The 22,712-nt window shown below is 42.9% G+C and overlaps 2 protein-coding genes and 2 long non-coding RNA genes across 5 annotated transcripts; 1 reads left to right on the forward strand and 3 right to left on the reverse strand.

The window, feature by feature from the left end:
• The first annotated feature begins 1,260 nt into the window (after window positions 1-1,260).
• rpl27a (ribosomal protein L27a) lies at window positions 1,261-22,187 on the forward strand. 2 transcript variants are annotated; one of them, XM_032590122.1, is made up of 7 exons: window positions 1,261-1,281; window positions 4,274-4,276; window positions 6,574-6,579; window positions 20,052-20,115; window positions 20,206-20,281; window positions 20,876-21,050; window positions 22,012-22,187. In XM_032590122.1, the coding sequence occupies exons 3-7, from the start codon at window positions 6,577-6,579 to the stop codon at window positions 22,138-22,140; spliced, it is 447 nt and encodes a 148-aa protein (XP_032446013.1). In that variant the 5' UTR covers window positions 1,261-1,281; window positions 4,274-4,276; window positions 6,574-6,576; the 3' UTR covers window positions 22,141-22,187. The 2 variants fall into 2 exon arrangements, with proteins under 2 accessions (XP_032446013.1, XP_032446004.1); XM_032590113.1 differs by lacking the exons at window positions 1,261-1,281; window positions 4,274-4,276; window positions 6,574-6,579 and adding an exon at window positions 19,390-19,449.
• On the reverse strand, window positions 6,456-7,083 carry LOC116737131 (uncharacterized). The gene is made up of 2 exons (XR_004342743.1): window positions 6,637-7,083; window positions 6,456-6,554 (listed from the first exon to the last, which is right to left on the reverse strand). It is a non-coding gene; the product is annotated as an uncharacterized LOC116737131 (long non-coding RNA).
• On the reverse strand, window positions 10,163-13,772 carry LOC116731820 (tripartite motif-containing protein 66-like). The gene is made up of 6 exons (XM_032581678.1): window positions 13,765-13,772; window positions 13,142-13,696; window positions 11,770-11,878; window positions 11,531-11,605; window positions 10,874-11,026; window positions 10,163-10,735 (listed from the first exon to the last, which is right to left on the reverse strand). Exons 1-6 carry the CDS (start codon window positions 13,770-13,772, stop codon window positions 10,553-10,555), a joined length of 1,083 nt encoding a protein of 360 aa, XP_032437569.1. The 3' UTR covers window positions 10,163-10,552.
• Window positions 14,049-17,734, reverse strand: LOC116737125 (uncharacterized). Its single transcript, XR_004342741.1, has 4 exons — window positions 17,051-17,734; window positions 16,573-16,845; window positions 16,330-16,454; window positions 14,049-14,454 (listed from the first exon to the last, which is right to left on the reverse strand). It is a non-coding gene; the product is annotated as an uncharacterized LOC116737125 (long non-coding RNA).
• Window positions 22,188-22,712: the final 525 nt, after the last annotated feature.

The following is a 22,712-nucleotide window of genomic DNA, read 5'->3' on the forward strand; positions in this document are numbered from 1 at the left end:
CAAAACAACGACTAGAGCTGACGCGCCCTTGACTCTCTTTCACATAGTCTTTGAATGTACAGCAGACACGCGAAACGCGTTAAGCGTCTGCATTCAAAGAGAACACGCGTCGAACTTGAAGCGTCGGACGTGTTTTTGACTCGTGTGTGAACGCACCATAGAATTCAGGCACTTGACATTTTGCTGTAGAGAACCATTGGAAGCGCACTAGGGGACAATGAGGGAACACTAGGGGCAGGAAACGAGGAGGGAGCACTAAGAAACTCGGAGGGACTAGGAAACGACGAGGAAACACTAGGGAACGACGAGGAAACACTGGGAAGCTCAGGGTATGCTAGGGAATTCAGAAAAAACACTACGGGACTCCTTCATGATGAAGAGATTCCTTCATGATGGAATTACTTTTTGAACTCTATGACGAGTTTATCCAGGAAAGACATTCAGCTCCAGCCTCCGCACCCAAGCTTGCTCCAGCCGGCGTTCCAGCCGGCACTCTAGCGTCTCTGGGACCAGAACCACCTCCGGCCCCAGCTTCTGCTGTGTCTGCGCCTCCCGCTGCTGCTGTTTCTGCGCCTCTAGCCGCTGCTGTTTCTGTGCATCCTGCCCCAGTAAGGGGGTCTCATTTCCCGGGTAGTGGGTTCTTGACCCCAGTTAGTTTGTTCTCGACCCCAGTTATTGGGTTCTCAACCCCAGTTAGTGGGTTCTCGGCCCCAGTTAGTTTATTCTCTGCTCCTTCTGAGCTTCCTAGTTTTCCCTCCGAGCTTCCTAGTTTTCCCTCCGAGCTTCCTAGTGCCCCTTTATCACCCCCTAGTGTTCCTTCTGAGTCCCCTAGTGTTTTTTCGAAATTCCCTAGCGTACCCTCTGAGCTTCCCAGTGTTTCCTCGTCTTTTCCTAGTCCCTCCAAGTCTCTTAATGCTCACTCCTCATTTCCTGCCCCCAGTGTTCCCTCGTTGCCCTCTAGCGTTCCCTCGTTGTCCCCTAGTGTGCCCTCCAAGTCCCCTAGTGGTCCTAGTGTTTTCTCGTCGCCCTCTAGTGTTCCCTGGTCGCCTTCTAGTGTTTCCATAGTTCTCTCGCCGCCCCCTAGTGATTCCTCCGAGTCACCTCCCCCTAGTGGTCCCAGTGTTCCCTCCGGGTCTACCCCTAGTCTTCCCAGTGCCTCCCCAGAGTTCCCTAGTGCCTCCCCAGAGTTTCTTAGTGCCTCCAGTTGTCCCTCGTCGTCCCCTAGTGTTTCCTCTGAGTTTCCTAGTGTTTCTTCCTCTGAGTTCCCTAGTGCTTTTCCGAGTTTCCTAGTGTTTCCTCATCGCCCTCTAGAGTTTCCTTGTCACCCTCTAGAGTTTCCTTCTCGCCCTCTAGTGTTTCCTTGTCACCCCCTAGCGACCCTTTGTCGCCCCTAGTGTTTCTTCTGAGTCCCCTAGTGCCATCCATCCTTCTTCCGCTTATCTGGGGTCGGGTTGTGGGGGTAGCAGCTTCAGAAGGGAGGCCCAGACTTCCCTCTCCCCAGCCACTTCTTCCAGCTCTTCCGGGGGAATCCCAAGGCGTTCCCAGGCCAGCCGAGAGACAATGTCTCTCCAGCGTGTCCTGGGTCTTCCCCGGGGCCTCCTCCGGGTGGGACATGCCCAGAACACCTCACCAGGGAGGCGTCCAGGAGGCATCCTGACCAGATGCCCGAGCCACCTCAACTGGCTCCTCTCGATGTGAAGGAGCAGCGGCTCTACTCTGAGTCCCTCCCGGCTGACTGAGCTTCTCACCCTATCTCTAAGGGAGAGCTCAGACACCCTACGGAGAAAACCCATTTTGGCCGCTTGTATCCGTGATCTCGTTCTTTCGGTCATGACCCAAAGCTCATGACCATAGATGAGGGTGGGAACGTAGATCGACCGGTAAATCAAGAGCTTCGCTTTTTGGCTCAGCTCTCTCTTCACCACGACGGACCGGTACAGCGCCCGCTTGACGGCAGACGCTGCGCCAATCCGCCTGTTGATCTCCCGCTCCCTTCTTCCCTCATTCGTGAACAAGATCCAGAGATACTTAAACTCCTCCACTTGGGGCAGGACACCCCCCCTGACCTAGAGAAGGCACTCTTCCCTTTTCCGGCTCAAGACCATGGCCTCGGATTTGGAGGCACTGATCCTCATCCCGGCCGCTTCACACTCAGCTGCGAACCGCTCCAGCGAGAGCTGCAGATCATGACCTGATGAAGCCAGAAGAACCACATCATCCGCAAAAAGCAGAGATGAGATCCTAAGGCCACCAAAACGGATCCCCTCAACACCTTGGCTGTGCCTAGAAATTCTGTCCATAAAAGTAATGAACAGAATCAGTGACAAAGGGCAGCCCTGGCGGAGTCCAACTCTCACCTGAAATGAGCCCGACTTACACCCGGCAATGCGGACCAGACTCTGACACCTGTCATACAGGCCCCTGACAGCCCGTATCAATGGGATACCATACCGGGAGTATGGTACCCCATACTCCCGGAGAACCCCCCACAGGGCTCCCTGAGGGACACGGTCGAACGCCTTCTCCAAGTCCACAAAACACATGTAGACTGGTTGGGCGAACTATCATGCACCCTCAAGAACCCTGCCGAGGGTGTAGAGCTGGTCCAGTGTTCCATGACCAGGACGGAAACCACACTGCTCCTCCTGAATCCGAGGTTCGACTATCCGACGGACTCTCCTCTCCAGGACCCCTGAATAGACCTTGCCATGGAGGCTTACGAGTGTGACCCCTCTATAATTGGAGCACACCCTCCGGTCCCCCTTTTTGAACAGGGGGACCACCACCCCAGTCTGCCAATCCAGGGGAACTGCCCCCGATATCCATGCGATATTGCAGAGTCGCGACAGCCAACACAACCCTACAACATCCAGAGCCTTAAGGAACTCCAGGCGGATCTCATCCACCCCCCGGGGCCTTGCCACCAAGGAGCTTTTTAACCACCTCGGCGACCTCGTCCCCAGAGATTGAAGGATCCAACCCAGAGTCCCCAGGCTCAGATTCCTCAATGGAAGGCATGTTGATGGGATTGAGGAGGTCTTTAAAGTACTCTGCCCACTGGCCCACAGCGTCCCGAGTAGAGGTCAGCAGCACACCATCCCCACTATAAACAGTGTTGGTGCTGTACTGCTTGCCCCCCAAGACGCCGGATGGTGGACCAGAATCTCCTCGAAGCCGTACAGGAGTCTTTCTCCATGGCCTCTCCAAAATCCTCCCACGCCCGAGTTTTTGCCTCAGCAACCACCCGAGCCGCATGTCGCTTCGCCCGCCGGTACCCATCAGCTGCTTCCGGAGTCCCACAGGCCAAAAAGGCCCAATAGGACTCCTTCTTCAGCCTGACGGCATCCCTCACCGAAGGTGTCCACCAACGGGTTCGAGGATTGCCGCCGCAACAGGCACCGACAACCTTGCGGCCACAGCTCCCATCGGCCGCCTCGACAATGGAGGCACGGAACATGGTCCACTCAGACTCCATGTCCCCCACCTCGCTGCCACCTCCGAGCTTCCTAATGCCCCCTCCAAACTCCCGAGTGCCCCTAGTGACCCTTTATCGCCCCTTAGTGTTCCTTCTGAGTCCCCTAGTGTTTTTTCCGAATTCCCTAGCGTACCCTCTGAGCTTCCCAGTGTTTCCTTGTCGTTTCCTAGTCCCTCTGAGTTTCTTAGTGCTCCCTCCTCGTTTCCTGCCCCTAGTGTTCCCTCGTCGCCCTCTAGTGTTCCCTCGTTGTCCCCTAGTGTGCCCTCCAAGTCCCCTAGTGGTCCTAGTGTTTCCTCGTCACCCTCTGTACCGGTTACTTATTAAATCATCATTCACTTCTACCTGGTCTACCCTGTCTGCCTTCACCACCTTCTACAATGCAGATCATGACAGCGCAAGTAAAGGTGCGATTTCAGAATTCTACAACTTTATGGTTTTGAATTCCCTAGAGGACTCAACACTGAAACTAGAAGCCTGTAAATTAGACCTGGGAGTAAACCTGTCACTGGAGGACTGGCAATCTGTCTGTACAAAGGCTCAGAAACAAACTGTTAACTCACTCTTAAGGTTACTGCAATACAAACGGTTAATGCGAATCTATATTACACCAGTCAATTTAAATCGGTACAATCCTAATATACCAGACACATGCACAAAATGTTTAGAAGAAAAGGGGACTTGGTTTCATTTTATCTGGGAATGCAGGGAAATGCAAAAATTTTGGAAAGCAATTAAAAAAACTGTGGAACATCTTGTCTCAAAGGATGTTGCACTAGATCTAGTTTTTCTAATTTTAAGTCTGTATCCAAAAAAATACTTTGTTTACCAAATGTGAACAACCATTGATTGATATGTGTCTACTACAAGCTAACAGACTGATAGCACTATTCTGGAAGAGAACAACAGGACCAGGTATCAAACAATGGATCAGGCAAATGCTGAAGACTTTACCTCTGGAACGCATAACATATCTCCAAAAAGGGAAAAGCGAATTATTTGAAAACATTGAGACCCTTCCAGAATTTTGTTGAAGGAGTGGAATTGTCTCAAGACGAAGAAGCCAGCTAAAGACAAGATTAATGTCAGACCATTATGTTAAACAAGGAAGCCTCAGCAGTGGACTATTATCTCCTGTTTACTTAAAGGAATTTATGCAGATATGTATCTAAGAGGGCTTTTGTTGGCCAAAGTTTAGAAATTAAAAAATCCACGGTGGCACCCAGTATCTTAACGTTCCAGATTCGTACATATTGATAAAAATACGTCCAACTCTTTGGAACAATGTTGGTCTTGGGATCTCATCGGGGGTCTCATCAGGGGTCTTTTCACTTGGCCGGACATCCTTGGTTTCTTCTGCCACCCTGGCATTAATGCTCTCAAGCTTTGCTTTCAAAGCACAGGTTTCTTTTTGAAGCTCTTCATTCTGCACTTTAAGCCAGTACAGTGTTTTGGACTTTTCAATCATTGAGTCCTCTGCATTTGTTTTGACTGTGTTTAGTGTCTGTTCAAAGAGCACATTTAGCCTATCCATGTCGTCACAATCACATTTTAATCGCTGAGCTGTAGCTCTCGTTTCTTCCAAGTTCAAATTAAGAGACCTTATCTGGTTTTCATAATGCTCATTTTGTCTTTCAAGGATCTCATTTTCTTCCTGCCAGCTTCTTGCACTGTTATTTCGGCTGTTGTTGAGGCTCTGCAATTTTGCCCTCAAGTTCTCCACCGTCTGCTGAAGCTGCTCATTTTCCTTCTTCAGCTTCTCGTGGTTCTTTCGTAAAACGTCAATTTTTACTAACAAGAAACCCTGTCCTGCCATTCTGTTTGCTTTCTGAGTCGAGCTTAAAACTGCAAATGAATTTCTCTGTGGAATCTGGGAATACAGAGACAGTCACCAGTGATGTCATAGACAGGATGAGTGACATCACTGACATCAAAGCCACAAGAAGTCTGTTGGGTGTGGAGGGGGGAAAGTGGGATGGTTTTTTTTTTAACCTTTATTCACAGATACATAACGACAGGGTGAAAAATTTGTTATGCCTCAAGAAAAACAAATAGACAAATACAGATAAACATATTCAAGAAAAACAAATATAGATAAACATATTCAAGAAAAAGAAAAAGCTAAGGGGCTTCGGTTCATTCAAAGCAATACAGATTTCAATTGTTTTAATAGCTATTTTTTGTCAGAGTCTTTGATAGTCGGGATATAAAACTGAACTTCATTGTAAAATGTAGCAAGGCATGGCTTTCCCTACCTAAAACAATGAATATGATATTTAGCTCGTGGCAATAAAGGATTAATGAGAAACTCAGAATTGTTAAGCTTGTTTTTAGTGAGGCCAAATAAGACATCTTCCCATAACAGCATAGATTGTGCTTCTATGTTGTTGTGGATAAAGTCACACCGATTCTGCCAAAAAGCATCAACAAAGGGACAGTGCCAAAAGAAGTGGACAACAGTTTAAGGATATGAATCACAAAACGTACAATTTACATCAAATTCTTTCTTGAATATAGAATTAATAGAAACTATGATAGGCCCACTTCATGAACTGTGAACTGAAATAATAAAACCCCGACTCATAATGTCCACTTTTCCATAGGTGGACATTCATTCTTGTAAAAAAGGCCAACAGCTGCATAATGTTCAGATAAAAATAAGGGTAATACAATTTCTAAGTATGATTTTCAAATAACGTTCAGGTTAAGGACTCATTTTCAATAGTCTTTAACCTGAACTTCTACCTTGATAATAAACTGGCTTTAGGTTTATTAATTCTATGCATTAAGTAAAATGTTCTTCAAATGACTGGAAATGCATAGTTTTGAGTAGATTTTATTTTAATTTCTGGGCAGCAGACCCCCACTAGGATTGTGTCACTCCACAGCTGCTTGTGTGTCATTAATGTTAGCAGATGTTGGCAGGCTGTCATGTTGAGTCTATATTTCTAGCCCACATGCAGAACACGACACAGGAGAGCAATATATAGTATAAGTGAATTTATTACAACAGCAATGATAGAATGCACTGAAGATAACGGGTCTATCCAGGGGGGGAAAGGCTCACGGAGTGGTCGGCACACTATAAAGAACACAGCAAGAAGATGGTGAGTTCACAGGGTATAGGAGACGGGAGTGATGACAGTAAATTGGAATAATCTTACTTGTTGAACAGGAGTTTGTAGATTTGGAGGGATAACCGCAGTGCTCGGGGACCTTGTTTCCTTGTGGTCCAGGAGGAACAGCGCTTGGCCACGGAGATCCAGAAGGCTGCGAGGGAGTGTTGTCGGAGGGCGGACAGGTAGGCTCAGGCAGAACAGAGACAGAGGAGCGGCACAACTGCCAGTCGGAACATCCAGGAGGAACTTGCGATCAGACGGAGGAGGTGAGTCTGGAAACTCGGGCAACCAGTGGGTATGTTCCACGGCGTCACGAGGGAGGTCTAGTATAGGAAGCCAGGGGGAATCATCAAGAGGAGAATCCAGGACATCTCAGGGAAAACACCGTTACTGGCTAACACTCAGGCATCGAAGTACTGGCAGTCAGCTCCTCTTGTACACCTCGCCTGACGAGCAGATTGATCTGAGGTGCGCAGGATGACGACACACCGCTCTGGAGAGAGGTGAGTCTGGCGCTATCTGGTGGCTAGATGGTGAGAAGCAGCAAGCAGACTCCCACAAGGAAAACAAAGAACCCCGGAACACAACACAGGCATGATGTGTTCTAGAGATTCTGTTTCAAACTGAGTTTATACACCTCTGGGAAAAATTTTAAGTTTCTCTGATTTTACTCTTTATAGGTATATGTTTGAGTAAAATGAATATTGTTTATTCTATGAATTACTGTCTCTTAATTTTGTTTGTGAATGTATGTTAATAAGCAGTTAGATTTAGAAAACCGCACCAATGAACATCTTTTCATGGGTCTTAGTCTTACTGGGGGCTAAGCACCCCTAAAGGTCAGATCCTAGAATCGCCCCTGGTACTGCCATTATGCTGTACTTAGCTAACGGGAAGCGTGTGTTTGTGAGACGGCCACGCACGTGACCATGTAGAATGGGCATCAGCCAATGAAAAGCGGCCCCTGTGGTAAGGTCCATTATGCATTCGCGCGAGAAATTGCAGGGATCTGTTGATTTTAAGTAAATGTCCGTAATGGCGGAATCGCAAAAAAAACCAAAAAAAAAACGGCTGACCTATCCAACAAAATATCTTCTAACTTCTATTAGCAATGTGAGGAGTCCTTGGTAATATTCGCCCACTGCAACTGGGATAATGGCTTAAAGCAGGGGTCTCAAACTCCAGGCCTCGAGGGCCGCAGTCCTGCAGTTTTTAGATGTGCCGCAGGTACAAAACACTGGAATGAAATGACTTAATGACCTCCTCCTTGTGTAGATCAGTTTTCCAGAGTCTTAATGACCTAATTATTCTGTTCAGGTGTGGTGCAGCAGAGGCACATCTAAAAGTTGCAGGACTGCGGCCCTCGAGGACTGGAGTTTGAGACCCCTGGCTTAAAGGTTCATAACAAATCATTCACATGAACAGCAGCGAAGTTCTTGAGATTTTAGTTCTTTTAAGTCTGATTCTGTTTCGGATTAGCCGTTAGCTTCAGCCTCTAGGAATTAGCTACCAGGTTTGAAGAGCTTATTACCTTTAAAGAACTTTAAAGCGTTCTGAACTACCCCTTTAACTACCCCACACACACGGTCTCTTACAGCTTAAAACATCTAAAATTGAGAAAAAAAAGTTGAAACATCTTGTTTAAAAAAAATGCCGTATCTGTTTAACTGGCTGGATTTGTCTTGTTTTGACAAAGAGGATGTAATAAACTATCAGCTTGGCTTTCCAGTGTCCAAGGGAGACGCTGTCTATATACTTGGCAGGCCCAAGATTGAGTGAGTCAAGCGTTTTTAATGCAATATCTTACCGAGAGTGGAAGTGAGGAAATGAGTCTAAATGTCCACAAATCACAGAGAACTGCAACAAATCATAGCCAGCCGCTCTTAAAAGAGCGACGGATCTTGCAGTGTTTCTAAAATGATGCTTCTGTGATATGAATCAGGAATACTGCCGGCTTAATCATAGCTAATGGACGCTGGGGATCTTTTTTTCTTCTTTTAAAACAAATAAAGAACTAGAGACGGTCTTATCAGAGGAGCCATTCCTCTCTGCAGCTGGAGGTATGTCTGATTTTCTTCCTCTTGTTTTTGTGCATTAGTGATTCAAACTGACAGAACAAAGGCGGCGCGCTTTGATGTCCTTAAATGAAACATCTACACAACAAAACCCTGAAAGGTGGTGGTGGTGGTTGGAGGGGGGACATGCAGCCGTAGATGAACAAGGAAGGCCGACATGTGACTAAGGTTTAATGGACTGAATAAAGTGGGTTAAAGCATTAAAACGTCTCCGTAATAACATCTCATGGTCAGTTTCCGCCACTTCATCTGAACATTAACCACAGGAGTGCTGGCCAGACTTTCACTTCATTCAAACACACAATATTTACAAGGAGGGGGTGGGGGGAGCAGAGTGGGTTTCATTAGTGCTTCCAATGGATTATTTTTTCTTCCCCTATTTAAAAGTCTTTTTATGATGCTCATAGAGTCCAAGTGCTGCAGCTCTAAACACAATGCAGTATAGGGAGGAAGGGGTGGGAGAGTCTTTTGAAAGCACAGAGTCAAAGTAACTCTGTGCACATGATATGGCACAAATTAGCCGAAGATGCGTCTTTTGGTTCTTTGTGTGTGGTGATTTACGCTGAGCAGCATCTGAGCTAAATGTCCTGAAGTAAAAAAAAAAACTCTTGCTGATATGATTTGGATTCATAAATCTGAACGCTGCAGTCGGGGCACTAATGGAAGCGCGACGCACAGAGCAGAACAAGAATCGCAGGAGAAACGGACCGGCTCTCGCATAAGGAGGATGACTATGCAGCGCCAATGTCGCATGGAGAGCAGCTTGCTTCCTGCTCATTGTGTTACATTTCCATCCTACACGTTTTGGAGGATTTTGTGGAAAAAATCACAAAGTAGATAAAAATCAGTTTCTTGCATTTGTGTTTAGCCTCCATTACTCTGACGACACTTTTTCAGGCTGAGGACAACTTAACCCAGTTCACAGTCATGGACGACCTGACCTGAAATTGCCCCCACAATAACCCAACATTTTAATATTTACAGCCTGAAATGGAAATATTAGTCTCTTAACTCACTTATTGTTGTCTTCTTTGTTCATTCTAATGAGAAGGGTGGTGCTTCTTGGTAAATGTGACTGGCCATGACAAAACCACGAACAAGTTTACTTTGGGACGTTTTGAGTTATTTGCGGATTCTGAGCTTTGTTTCTTTTAAATAATTTTTTTTTATTTTAGGTGTTAACAGATGCAGTTAGTCTGCACGGGGCGCACTGCTGCTCTCCGCCTCGTCACCGTCAACTCACAAAGAGAAACAAAAAAATCTTCCTACAAACATGAATGGCGCTGATCATTTCAGTAATTCTGAAGTTGCTTTCTTTTTTACCGGTATCTTCATCTTTTCTTTTGAGTGACCCGGTCTTAAGCTACTTAACCATTATCACTTTTAAATACAATCCTAGCTGCGAGCTAACTGTACACGTCACACTTTGAGCTCACATAACGGCAAATAAACAGCTGTTTATATGCAGTATTTTGTGAACAACTAGGGGGCGCCACTTAAGGTATTTTCACAATTGGCAGAATTTATTTTCAATGACAGGGATCTGTATTGAACAAGTGTGAACAATAACAGAGAAGCATGGCGTTGTTCAAGACAGGACTAACAGCTGATTGAACCAATCTTGTTGGAAAGTCTAAAGGACGGATTTTTCCCCCAAAGTAGAAAAATATAGTTCATTTGTAACATAAACTGACCTTCCTGTTAAGCAGAGAAGACAGTCTACTACATTTTCTTGTAAAACTATAAATAACAGCTGACAAATGAGTGATTCCAGTCCAAACATAAGAAGTCTCTGTGAATATTTTTTCCATCTTTAGCTATGTTGTTATTCAAGCTTGCTGACATACGTTAGAAAACTAAATGAAAACAGAAGACATGTATGTATTCTATAGGTAGAATTTCCTTCCACTGAAGACATGTCTCCTCTTCCTGCTGAGCCACCGGTTGCGAGCTTTGTTCATCCTGTCCTGGCTGGCCGACGGGAACGTCTGCTCTGGGAAAACCTCCTTCAGGCTGCTGAGGAAAAACACCTCCAGGGTCCGGCCGGCCTGGGCCACCTCCGAGTCTGGCTGCCCGGGACGAAACGGAGGAACGGTTAAAAGCTGGAGACCCGCTTTCAGAATCTGGGTTGTGTAAACAGACTTTAACTCGAAGGAAAAATATAGTTTCCCAGTTAGGAAACTATATTTTCCTAACAGTAAACCTACGTAATTGAAAGTGGCGCAGTTCTTGAACATCAGCAAGATGTCGTCGACAAACTGCTCTGCTGTGAAGTAGTGCAGGGTGTTGCATTTGTCCAGTTTCCTTCGGATCACTGACAGATCAATGGGCCTCTTGATGATCTGATAGTAGTTTCGGGCCTAGGGAACATTGTCAAGAATTAGAGCAGAAGGAGACAAGTGTGCCTGCTTGGTTGTAAATTGGGGGTTAAACTTTTTTCCAATTAGTTCAACAAAAGTAAAGCACACTCTACATAAAACCAATAATACAGTAGCTTGTATAGAAACCTTTAGCAACAACGGTGTTTCGTGAATGAATGTTTCCTTGGTGAATCCAAGCCTTCTCAGCCCCCCAAAACCACCGCAATCACTTTTAAAACACGTTTCCCAAATCACAACCTGGGTTTTAAAGGATCTGTAGCCAAAATGATGTTTTCATTCCAGAATGGCCAAAAAACACCTTTATGGTAACCCTGAACCAGAAGCACAGATTTCAGATTCTTTATTTTGCGTAGATATCACACGCACTACCGCGTCCAATCGCACTTGTGATGGTTCGTCTTAGCAGGGTACGTTTTTTCCCGAGGTGGTTTCTAAAAGACGTCAGAGTTGCGGAGGAATTTCAGGTGATTGTGTTGAACTGACCAGAGGACTGACGGGATCGTGGAAGGGAACGCTGAGGGGGTGACAGTACAGCATGAGAGACAGCTTCTCACACCTCTGCAAGATAAAAAAAAAAAAAAAAAAATCACAGGAAGAGAGAGGAACCCTGTTAACGAGGATTTGAAGAAGTAGTTGAAGCAAATTTGAGAATTTGTAATTCTCCTTTAATTTCAGCACTCTCCTAATCTAAATCAGACGGCTGATTGTGTATTAAAACTTACTCTCTGGTCCTGGTCGGAGAGTGTGTAAGGCACTCTGACCGCCTCACAGGGGTGTGTGTTCTCCACAGGGTCCTTGTCAGTTCTACACAGCGTACACACCCAGTCTCCTCTGTCGATTTAAGATCAGGATATAGGAATGAAAACGCTGGAGAAAACCCCCCCAATAAAAATCTAATGTTCTTTTCAAGTTACTACAAACTATCTCTTCCAACTGTGGTCACTTTTTTAAGTATTAGTAAAATGCCTAAGATCTCTTGAGGAAATCTTAAAAACTTCACCTCATTCTGAAGACAACAACAGTATTAGTGCACAGCAAATACTGAATATTTTTCGTAGTTGCTTTTTTTTCGGTCATGTAATCACATCACGATTAATGTGGATTTCTCATCTGCTTTGGGATATTGTAGCGATTAGCTGAAACACCTTAAAGCAACGGCACATTTCTGCATCTGCGCCGTCCGTTTCAGTCCCAGTGCGCTGGTGGAGTCGGCACCAGTTCTGTCATTAGCTTAGCAGAGCATGTAGGTAGTAGTTTGGGTGGGTATGGGTAAGGGAGAGAATGGATGAATGCCTTGTGACAGAGTGTATGACTGCTAGTTTATCACAAGTCATGTATTGGTGTTAGTTTTGAACATGGCTATCTATATTATCTATCTAATCTTCATTTTAGCTAACTCTTTAGCTAGCTAGCCAAAAAAGGATAGCTAGCCCCCTAGCTAACTTTAACTGGATAGCTAGCTAGCCAGATAACTGTTAGTCACATGACACGTGCTAAAGCCCATGTGTCATGTGACTCAAGGCCTGGGGACCAAATCCTGCTCAACATTTTTTTTTTCTGTGGCCCTCCAGATTCTAGGGACACAAAAATAGAGCTTTCAAGAAAACAGTTGTGCACTTGTAATTTTTATTTCATCAATCAAATCAAAATAGTTTTGTCTGTATACAGCCAAATTACATAAATGTGAAAAGATGTTCAATGTTATTTCATTTCAAATAAATGAAATAACATTTAATTGAAACTTATTGAAAAGAGTCAGCTGTTTTTTTAAATGTGTTTTATAAGTGTAGTTTGTTAAACTCAGCCCTTTGAGGACATGAGCGATCTTGATATGGCCCAAAATGAATTTGACAGCCCTGGTCTATATCCTACTTTTTTGTTGCAGCTTCTTGAAGAAGTCCTTTTAGTTGGACTTTAGTTGGAGAAGTTGTGTGACCTCATGTGCTGTATAGCCGTTATAAAATAAATTAGGCTAGCATGGTGTGAAGGACACCTAAATGAAACGCCAATCTCACCTACTGAAAGATCTAGACATGTTATGTCCTGAGGTTCGAATCCGAAGTGTGAACTTTGACATGTTCCCACGGTACTTACACAGGGAAGCTTATGAGAGAAGGTACGTGACAATCCAGGTGGTAGACTTTCGGGCAGCGGTCACAGCACAGCAGCTCTCCGCCGTTCAGACAAACGGCACAAAAATCTTCACTCTCCTCCGTCTGTTCAGTCCCCGCTCCGGATTCCGACTCCGGTTTGGTCAGGCAACACAGGTCGGGGCCTCCGTCTTCACTGAGCTCCGTTTCCAATACGTCGGCTTCGCATTTAACATCAGGGTCGTCCTCCAGTTGCAGGCACAGGTCCCGGTTCGCCTCCGCCTCCGGGTCCAGTTCCATCACCACGGCCTGCTTCGCGTCTGGGTCCAAGTAGAAGGTTTCTGTTTCACTTCTCCCATCATCCGATCCGGAATCCAGAAGGATGTAAGGCTGATCAGGGTTGGATTCACAGTCAAAGCCCGAGTCTTGCTCTGGTTCTCCGTACGGTGAACCTGCAGGGCAGTACGGTTCAGTCCAGCATGCGGACACGGTTTCTACCTGACACTCATCAGACTGGGGTGGGCCTTCGTTGACTTCCAAAATGTCTTCCTGAGTTGGACTGAACACATTCTGTCAACAGATAGCATAGAAAACAGAATTAAGGAACCAAAATGCACACTTATCTACGACGGCATATTAGGGCAATTGTAGATATAAACAAAAAGGAGGACATTTCCACAGAAAAACTAAAAAATCTTCTAGAAAAAAGAAAACAAGAAAGTTTCTGAGCTCCAAAAGTCAAAAATTTGCAAAAAAAAAAAAACGACAACAACTTGACAGATTAATTTCAAAATGCCAGAGTCAAGCAAATTTTCAAGCCTCAGAAATGTTCTTGATTTTTCTCAAAAACATTTCTGAGAGGAATCTAAAAATTTCTGAGTTTTTTTTTCTAACATATTTGACTTTTCATATTCCAATTTCTTTTAGAAATTTTCTGAGATAAATCTAAAAACAATTTAGTCTTTTTCTGGTAAATTTTCAACTTCTCAAGCTCAGAAATGCCCGTCTTTTCTAGCAAATGTCTTGGATTAATCTCAAAACGTCAAGGCTCTTTGATGGAGATCTACTGCCTTTTTTTGTTCTCCGATGGCCCTAATCCACCGTCATACTTATCTTTGTCTCAGACAAATAAAATATGCAAACTTGCGGACCTGTTGAGGACGGTTTAGAGAAACTACATCTGCTTGAAGAGGCAGTCGGACCAGAGACACCACTGGCTGCAGAGATGAGGACGATACACGCTGGAAGTTCAGGCGCTCCAGACTTACAACAGCAATTGCGGAATTACCCAGAATCCTCTGGGCTTCTGGATGAATCCTGCGAAAATAACCCGAGGAAACGTGAGTCGATCAACTCAGCAAAGTCATCGAGTCATTTTCAGAAAGTTTCAGCGTGACTTAATGCCTTTGCTGATCAGTAAATAAAAAGGCTTTAGGCCGACTAAAGTTAGCTATATAGAAAGAGATAAATATATGAAAAATATGCACACACAAAAAATGAGCTAAGTGACTTATTGTGGCTAAAAGTAAAACATACGCTTACCAAGGTTCTTCAATGAAATTAAAGTGTAAACTTATCCGCTAGGTTTTCTACACATGCAGTTGGATGGTTTGGAAACTATCTTAGAGGAAGAGGCCAGGCTGTCCACTGTGATGGTCTTTCCTCTGAAGACCAGTTTATTCACAAGGAGATACCACAAAGTTCTCTACTAGGCCCCTGGTTATCTTGCATATTTGTTTTATTCGAGTATTTGCCTATGCTTTATTGTATGTCTAGGTTTGCTGATGTTTTTCTCTCTGTATGCTGCCAGTCTAGGCCAGGTCTCTCTTGTAAAAGTGATCATGTGTTCTCAAACCTGGTCTAATAAAAGGTTGTTGTTATTGTTATTTGTATTACTGTTTTATTACACTAAATGTTTCCACGAGTGAAGATATATCCACATGCTACTGCTACTGTCAGAAAATAAGTGGTGAACTTAGAAGCTCTCTGGGTCCACCTGCTGTCTATCTTTATGTAGTGCGGCTTGTGATGCCTCTCAAATTATTATTGATTTTCTATGACAAACCAGTGACAATGATGCCTGCAGCACAACGTCATCAGAAACTGGTAAGTATTAATGCACAACTGATGTGCTTTTCATTTGTTGCTTGTGAACAGGCTGAGTTTAGTTTTGCGAAGATTTACAAATTTGCACCGTTCGAGTGTTTTGAGCGTCATTGTCTTAGAGAGCAGATGTTATGAATAAGACTGACATTAAACATAATTCAAGTTTAAAGTGTTGCATCATTTTCAGCCTCCTTTTTAGCATTTGCATTTGGCAGCAGGCTAAATTGACAAAGATAATGCAGTATTTTAATTCCTCAGTAGAGTAAGCCATATAGTTTGTAGTAAGTAGGTGTAGGAAAAAAGATATCGGTATTAATATCGGTTATCAGGCAAATCAGTTTTAGTATATCAGCATATCGGATATCGACCATCCCTAATTTATAATGTTTGTTGAAACATATGAAGGTACACTTAAATGTTAATGTAAGACATAATAAACCAATACTCACAGTAAGTAATTTATATATACATTAGAACAAAGTATAGTACTTCCAGTGACAATATATTATGTGTCTTCACTTGACCTCCAAGTAGCTCAACAATAGAAAATAGAAAGCTATAATAACATAACTATAGCAAAGCTTGGGTACACGCCAGATGTCTCACTTTAACATAAACCGTAGGAGAGTGTCTGTGTCTCTTTCTTTATTGGTTAGCATGAAGATTAATCTCAAAATGTTATTTTATTTATTTATTTTGCTGAAATTTACTCTATTTACAATGGCCCTAACGCGGCACAGTACCTCCTTCTGTTTGCTGATTGGCCTGGATGAAATTCTACCGGAGGAATCTACTTCAATGGGAGAAATCCCAGACGGAGCAGATAGCAGAGATTAGAATCGAGCAGAATTGCACAGAAAGGTAACAGCCAGATGAGGGTTGAATGCAAATTTCTCTTGCAAGACATTTTGATAACATCATCCTTTTTTGTTTTTTGTTTGTTTGTGGTTCCATCTGACAATTTTGCACTAATTGTGTTAGTCCGTATTTTAAAATTCCACTCAACGTGAGCGCAGCAATTATCTAAAATCTCAAACTATTCCTTTAAACATTACAGATTAGAATCATAGCAACAAGGCTGCTTACCTCATCGTCTTCAGTAAATCTTTGACACTTTTGTAAGCCTGAGTTTCCAGTTCCCCAGAAGAAGATGCTCGATTTTTTTCTGTCCTGGACCAGTTTTCCAACTGGCCCAATCCAGAAACGGTGAACTACATTAAAAAAAATAATAATAATACTTAGTGTCAAAATAATATTCATATGACTAACTCGTCTCACATGTATTGGCTTGGTCAGTCTTGAATAAAAACAAGAGTATGTGTGCGTTACATTTTCCATCGCTGGGACCGGTTCCTCCGCCGCTGTCGCCAGACGCGGACCCGTCTCTGGTGTCGGCGGCTCTCTGCACCCGACTCCCCGTGGCAACGGGGCGGCTCTCCTCTGGGGAAAGTTGCCATGGCCTCTCTTTGTCAGGGCCGCCATCGCCCGGAGATCAGGGCCTCTCGGGGGCGAACAAACAGGAGAGGAAACGCACAGAAGCCGCTGCCGGTTTGAAATCCTCTGCGAGCTCCGTGTTGGACAGGGCAAAAGATAAACAGAAAACTGCAGAAAACACGGCGGGAAACAAAATCAGTCAAACTAACATTTCAGGTGGTTTTTCTCTAAAATCTTCCACCCAAAAGAAAAGAAAAACCAAATTAGAAACCATACAACAAAAGGCACCAGATATGAAAGAGATACTGAAAACAAACTTATCTAGTAAAAAAGAAAGAAAAACAAACTAGATCAAAACATTATTAAACTTCACCTGAGTGTGAAATAAATAAATCTAAAACCAAGATGTCAGCTTCAGATATCCAGGAGAAGATGAGTGAGTCTACAGCCACAGAGGAGAGGGACGGACCCGTTCCATGTGTCCAGTATCAGGGGAGAGGAGATGTGTGATCTGACTGGTGGAGAGCCGACGGAGAATCAGCCCCCTGATAATTCAGCTCTGTTCGCCAGAAGTCACAACAGGCGACGTGTTTGTGTCAAACACGTTCCAGGCGCCCTGATTCATTGTTTTTCTTTTTCTGGTGTTTGTTATTTAAAAAAAACAAAAAAAAACTTGGTTGTGATTAGTTAAAAGAAAAGAAGAAGACCTTCACAAAAAAGTCTTACTCTTTCATGACAGTGTTTATAGTTGGATTTTTAAACTCCTTAATGTTCCAGTGTGCTGTAATTCAGAAGGGGAAAAGAAGAAAACGTCCCTTTAGACTAGCTTCAGCTGGGTAGGATTTCTGTCAGAGGAAGAGTTGTCGAAGAGCGAGGGCTTCACAAAGATCTGGAAACAGTAAGGAGGGTTTTTTTCCCACAAAAGAAAAAAGGAAAGGTGCTAAACTGCCTCTATGCACGCTCACTGCGCAACACTCCACTGATGAAGAAAAAGAGCTCTGGAGCCTGCTTACAGTTTTCTGCTGAAGACTTGAACATGCCCGTCACAAACTGGGAGACCTGTACTCTCTGGATGTCTTTACACACAACATGTTTGGAGGAGGAATGGGGCCGGATTTACATGGATGCGGGCCCCTAGGCTGGAGCCGGTTTTGGGCAGGAGCCCAGAAAAATCCTTCTGCTAATACAAATTACAATCCATTAACAGGAAGCCAAATCCATGAGATGGTATGAACTGATCCATGATAGGCTTAATACATTAGCTCCATTATTCATTAGCTGTTCCCCCACAAGATTGTTCCATCACTTTCAAATATTTGAGAATTGTTTACATTCATCAAAATCCTAAAATATTTTTTAAAAATGTAGCTTTACATCATGTTATTCCCTCGTCAAAAATATATCTGTAGTGTTGCTTTGATTCCTTCATGCATGTTTGAGAAATCCTTTAATTTCCCATGGCAACCACTCAACTGAGCAAAACGCACCATTCAGCTCCTTCAGACTAGCCAGCCAGCAATTAGCAAACATCTGGTGGAACTGAGCATCTGTGCATCAGTTCATTCTAGGAAACACTTCTCAGCGAAACGCTGGTAAAAATGTGGTTAAAGGGTTAATAGAGGAGCCATGTTGTGATGACTTCCTGAAGGCGGAGTTTCAGAAAGAGTGGGAGTTTCTTAAAGAGACAAAGACCAAATTTCAAGATGTTATTTACAAAGTAAGAAATTTTTAAGTCATATTTGATACGTACAGCATTATTGAAACAACAACGTAGCAAAGTTACTTGATAAAATGGCACTAACTCATAACACTGCTCCTTCAATAAATTTCTGTTAGCATGTTCAATGCTTGTTCACCATGTCATTACAGTTTTTTAAACATAACTTTCTTTGTAATTTCTTTTCCGTGACTTCATATGTTGAGTACGCATTTTAACTACTGTATGTAAAATTAGCACAAGTCAAAATAACAGCATTTCCACTTTGCTTTGTTTTGTAAAATACTCCTCAAGCAGCCTTCAGCCACTCCTGTGAAATTTAAATTAGGCATTACTCCCATATGATTAGAAGGAAATATTTTTTATAGATCAAAATATTATGTATATAATATTAATATATGTGTTGCCCAGGAATCTGTTTTACACAGACACAGCATCATGTTTGGCAATCCAGTTTTGTTTTTTGTTTTTTTTGACAAAGCATCTCAGTTATGCACTGACATTATTTGGTTCTTTTTGAGACGCCTCACATTTTGTACTTTTTTTCTTTTTTTAGCGGTTTTATATGATAATATTTTGGTTTATTTATGCTAAAAAGCGTTATATTTTTGGCTAATTGAATATTTCCTTCTACCGTTTTGTTTTTACAACTAACTTTCATAAAATGTCTGTCCCACAGAATGCAATAAAAATAAAAGATCATATTTGATGTGACTTTGTTTAAAATGGTTGATCTTACCACTCTGATGATGCTGGCGAGCAGCTGCAGCTGATGTGTCAGTCTGCCGCTGAAAAACCATTTGAGGGTGAGAATATCCTCTCCCTGGGTGTTATTTTAACCAATGAGAAGTTACACTCTGTAAAGGTGTAACGCAAACTTTGAATAACGGACCTTTTTTTTTTATGTAAATCAGCTCTAACTCTGAGTGTGTGTTCCGCTATGTAACGTTAGGCGTCGCTGTGGCTGTTAAGCCCGAGTTTGTCAAGAAAGCAAGTCTCGCACAAAACCGCGTTGTTTCCAAATCCCGTTCCTCTTTCAGCTAACCTCCAAGATGGTAGGTGCTACCATGTAGTCCTTGTGTACTGAAATGCAGCGAAATCTGTTCCCATCCTCATTTGTACTCCCAAAATATAGAAAACTTACATTCTCGTTATATACATTCATCTATCAGTGACCGTCCTTGTGTGTTATTTGTACACTTTATTAAGATTGGCTGACTTTCTGAGCGTTTTACACTGTGCTAACCGGGTTTTCTAGGGCCGCGGTTCTTGTTTAGCTACTTTTTCGGCATTAACATTATATCTATAACGACTACACGAACATTTGTTCTTCAAATAATAATATGGCTGCCGTATAAAATTTCTTTTCGCTGTTGGGTGTCGTAGTAGCACAACTATCCACCGGCTAGTGGTTTTAGCTGTTAGCTTTCCAGCTCATAGACGGCATGCAGTGTATCTGTACACTGCAGCGAGTTTAGTGGTTGAAACACAAATTTGTGGCTCTAAATTAGTTAAATAAATGCATTGGAACTGTTAAAAGTCGGCTTTCATCAGAAGAAAATGTCTAGTTATCCTCATCGATTTCGAAAATGACAATTGCTAAGCTAAATCGGTTCATAGTTTCAACCATAAACAACTTTTTTTTTTTTTCTTACAGCCTACCAAGAAGTCCAAAACCAGGAAACTCCGAGGACATGTGAGCCACGGACATGGTCGCGTTGGTGAGCATATTCTGCGGGTTTAATGCAGAATGATCAGAGTTAGCAGGTCATGTAGAGTTATCCCTAAGAGCAGCTGGTTTCTGTCCGCAGGGAAGCACAGGAAGCATCCTGGAGGTCGTGGTAATGCTGGTGGTATGCATCACCACAGAATCAACTTTGACAAATAGTGAGTATTAAAAAATCAAAAACGCCTTTCTTGTTTGGCTCGTTGGTGGGATCGGGTATGTTGGAAGTCTTGTTTTTACCAGACTTGAAACAACCCCCTTGAATATTGATGCATGACCGTGACGTTAACTTGCTAGTCCCTAATATGTCTCGTATCCCAACGTTTTGTGTTTACGGTCTAACAGCCGTGTTTTTATCAAGGGTTTTTATGTAATGCATATTTTAAAGTTTGATGCAAGTGGCAAAAATCAAAATAACTTCCTTAAGATCGCATAAAGTAAGTTTTTCACGCTCGCTTGACGTGGTTTTTGTCTTTTCTGAAAAAGGGCTAATGCGCTAAAGGTTTGAAACACATTAGCAGAATAAGTTCTGACGTAGTAAACCTGCCCGTCCATTGTTAGGCGTGTGCCTTGCCAGAGCAAAGAAACTCTGACAAGTCCAAGCCTCCAGCTTGGAGGGACAGGAACTCTCATGTGGGATAAAAAAAGAAAAGAAGTAACCAGTTACCGTCTCCTCTGCTGTATGAAAACGCTCCGTCTGGCTCCTCACGTCTTCATAGATTTGTTTTGAACCAGTGCCGGTTTGTCTTCCTCAGCCACCCGGGCTACTTTGGGAAGGTGGGCATGAGACATTACCACTTGAAGAGGAACACGTCCTACTGCCCCACCATCAACCTGGACAAGCTGTGGACGCTGGTGAGCGAGCAGACCCGGGTCAACTACGGCAAGAAGCCCGAGGGCCCCGCGCCTGTCATCGACGCCGTGCGCGCTGTAAGCTCCCCGTCGATCCATTCACCTAAAATCTGCACTTTGTGGGATCCACAGGCAGAACTTTGGTCTGTGAGCGTAAAACCAGAAGTTTGTTTGTGGTAGTAGTGGTTTGGTACGTGGTTTGTTTTGATCTGTGGATTTGGTGGAAATGTAGCTTCAAGCAGGATTTCTGTTTCAAATTTATTGGAAAGGGATTAAAAGCTTGAAATCAAAGATCATGTTTTAAGATTGAATAGAATTTTGAGGCACTTTGAAATAAGCTTGGTTTTTTTGTCTTAGACCTGAAAGAGAAATATTCCATTCTGTCCTAAATTTGGAAGTTGTGCCACAGTAGCTAATGCAGAAAGGCGTTAAATTAGAAAAATCATAGATTTAACTTTTGGTTTAAACAGTAAAAAAAAAAAAATCACATTTACCTGAAATAGGTAAACACATTCAGCGAGAATATATTTACATATTAACATTTGCGATTAAAAAGCTTAAATTTGAAACTGTTGTAGTGTGAGGAGAAAATGAGTTGGATTGGCTCCGTACATAAAATAAACTGAAAAGCCGTTGCCATAGCAGTGCTAATTTGTGCCCCAGATGTTTATCAGGTTAGATGGATATTTTCTAAATCTTGAAAAATCAAACTTTGTAAGCTTCTAGATAACCTTCCTTCTTTTCATTTCCTCTAGTCTCCATCTTTAATTTTTCTTGTTTCTTTACTTATAAAGATTAACTCAGAGGTTGAAAATGGTTACAAGTGGTTTCTGTTTAATGATTGTTAAATTGATATTTGTATGGTATTATACGTTTTTCCTCAGCCATCACCACATAAATGTTGGTTCAGTTTCATGCGTTTTTGTTTTTGCTTCCAGCCATTTGTAATTGATCCTGCGATACGGCCAGCTACGTAATATTTGACGCTTTTGCTATGTGTTCATAAATAATTTGGTCTCATTGTTGTTTTCCTGTGCAGGGTTACTACAAAGTTCTGGGCAAAGGCAAGCTGCCCAAGCAGCCCGTGATCGTCAAAGCCAAGTTCTTCAGCCGCAAGGCCGAGGAGAAGATCAAGGAAGTGGGAGGAGCCTGTGTGCTGATGGCATAATGTTTCTTTCTACTTGTTTTTGGCAGGAATAAATTGTGTAAAAGGAACTTGTTGTCTCATTTCTGTTGGCAGTAAAAAGGTCAAGAATGAGCTCAAATGTTTATAACAAATGGCCTACAAGTTTTAGCTGTCAAAGCCTCTAAAACTAAAACAACTATTCTGTGAAATGTTCCTTTATACCCACTACAGGGGAAATCCATTCACTTTTAAGTTCTATTTCAATGAAATAAAAAGGTGGAATGAATCAGCTAATTGGTTTTCCAGAATAAATTAGAGAAATGTCGGATCTAGAAATTTAGAAAGTCATTAATAACTTGAATATTGACAATATCATTTGTAAATGTGTGTAAATCACAGGCAGAATAGGAACAGCAAAAACCCATGTTTACACATTCCTGCTTGATGGCTGGATATGAATACACTTTCTGCTCATTAGCTTCTAAAATGGAAGATAGAAATAGGTTCAGTCTGAATATTTGCGTTCTAATAAATGAAAACTGGTTTTCCCTGTGTTTCTAAACTTTTTAAATCCTTGAACAAGAATGCACAAAACGGATGCAAAAATAAATCTA

The sequence above is a fragment of the Xiphophorus hellerii genome, chromosome 2 (assembly GCF_003331165.1).
Source record: "Xiphophorus hellerii strain 12219 chromosome 2, Xiphophorus_hellerii-4.1, whole genome shotgun sequence".
Classification (NCBI taxonomy): Eukaryota; Metazoa; Chordata; class Actinopteri; order Cyprinodontiformes; family Poeciliidae; genus Xiphophorus; species Xiphophorus hellerii.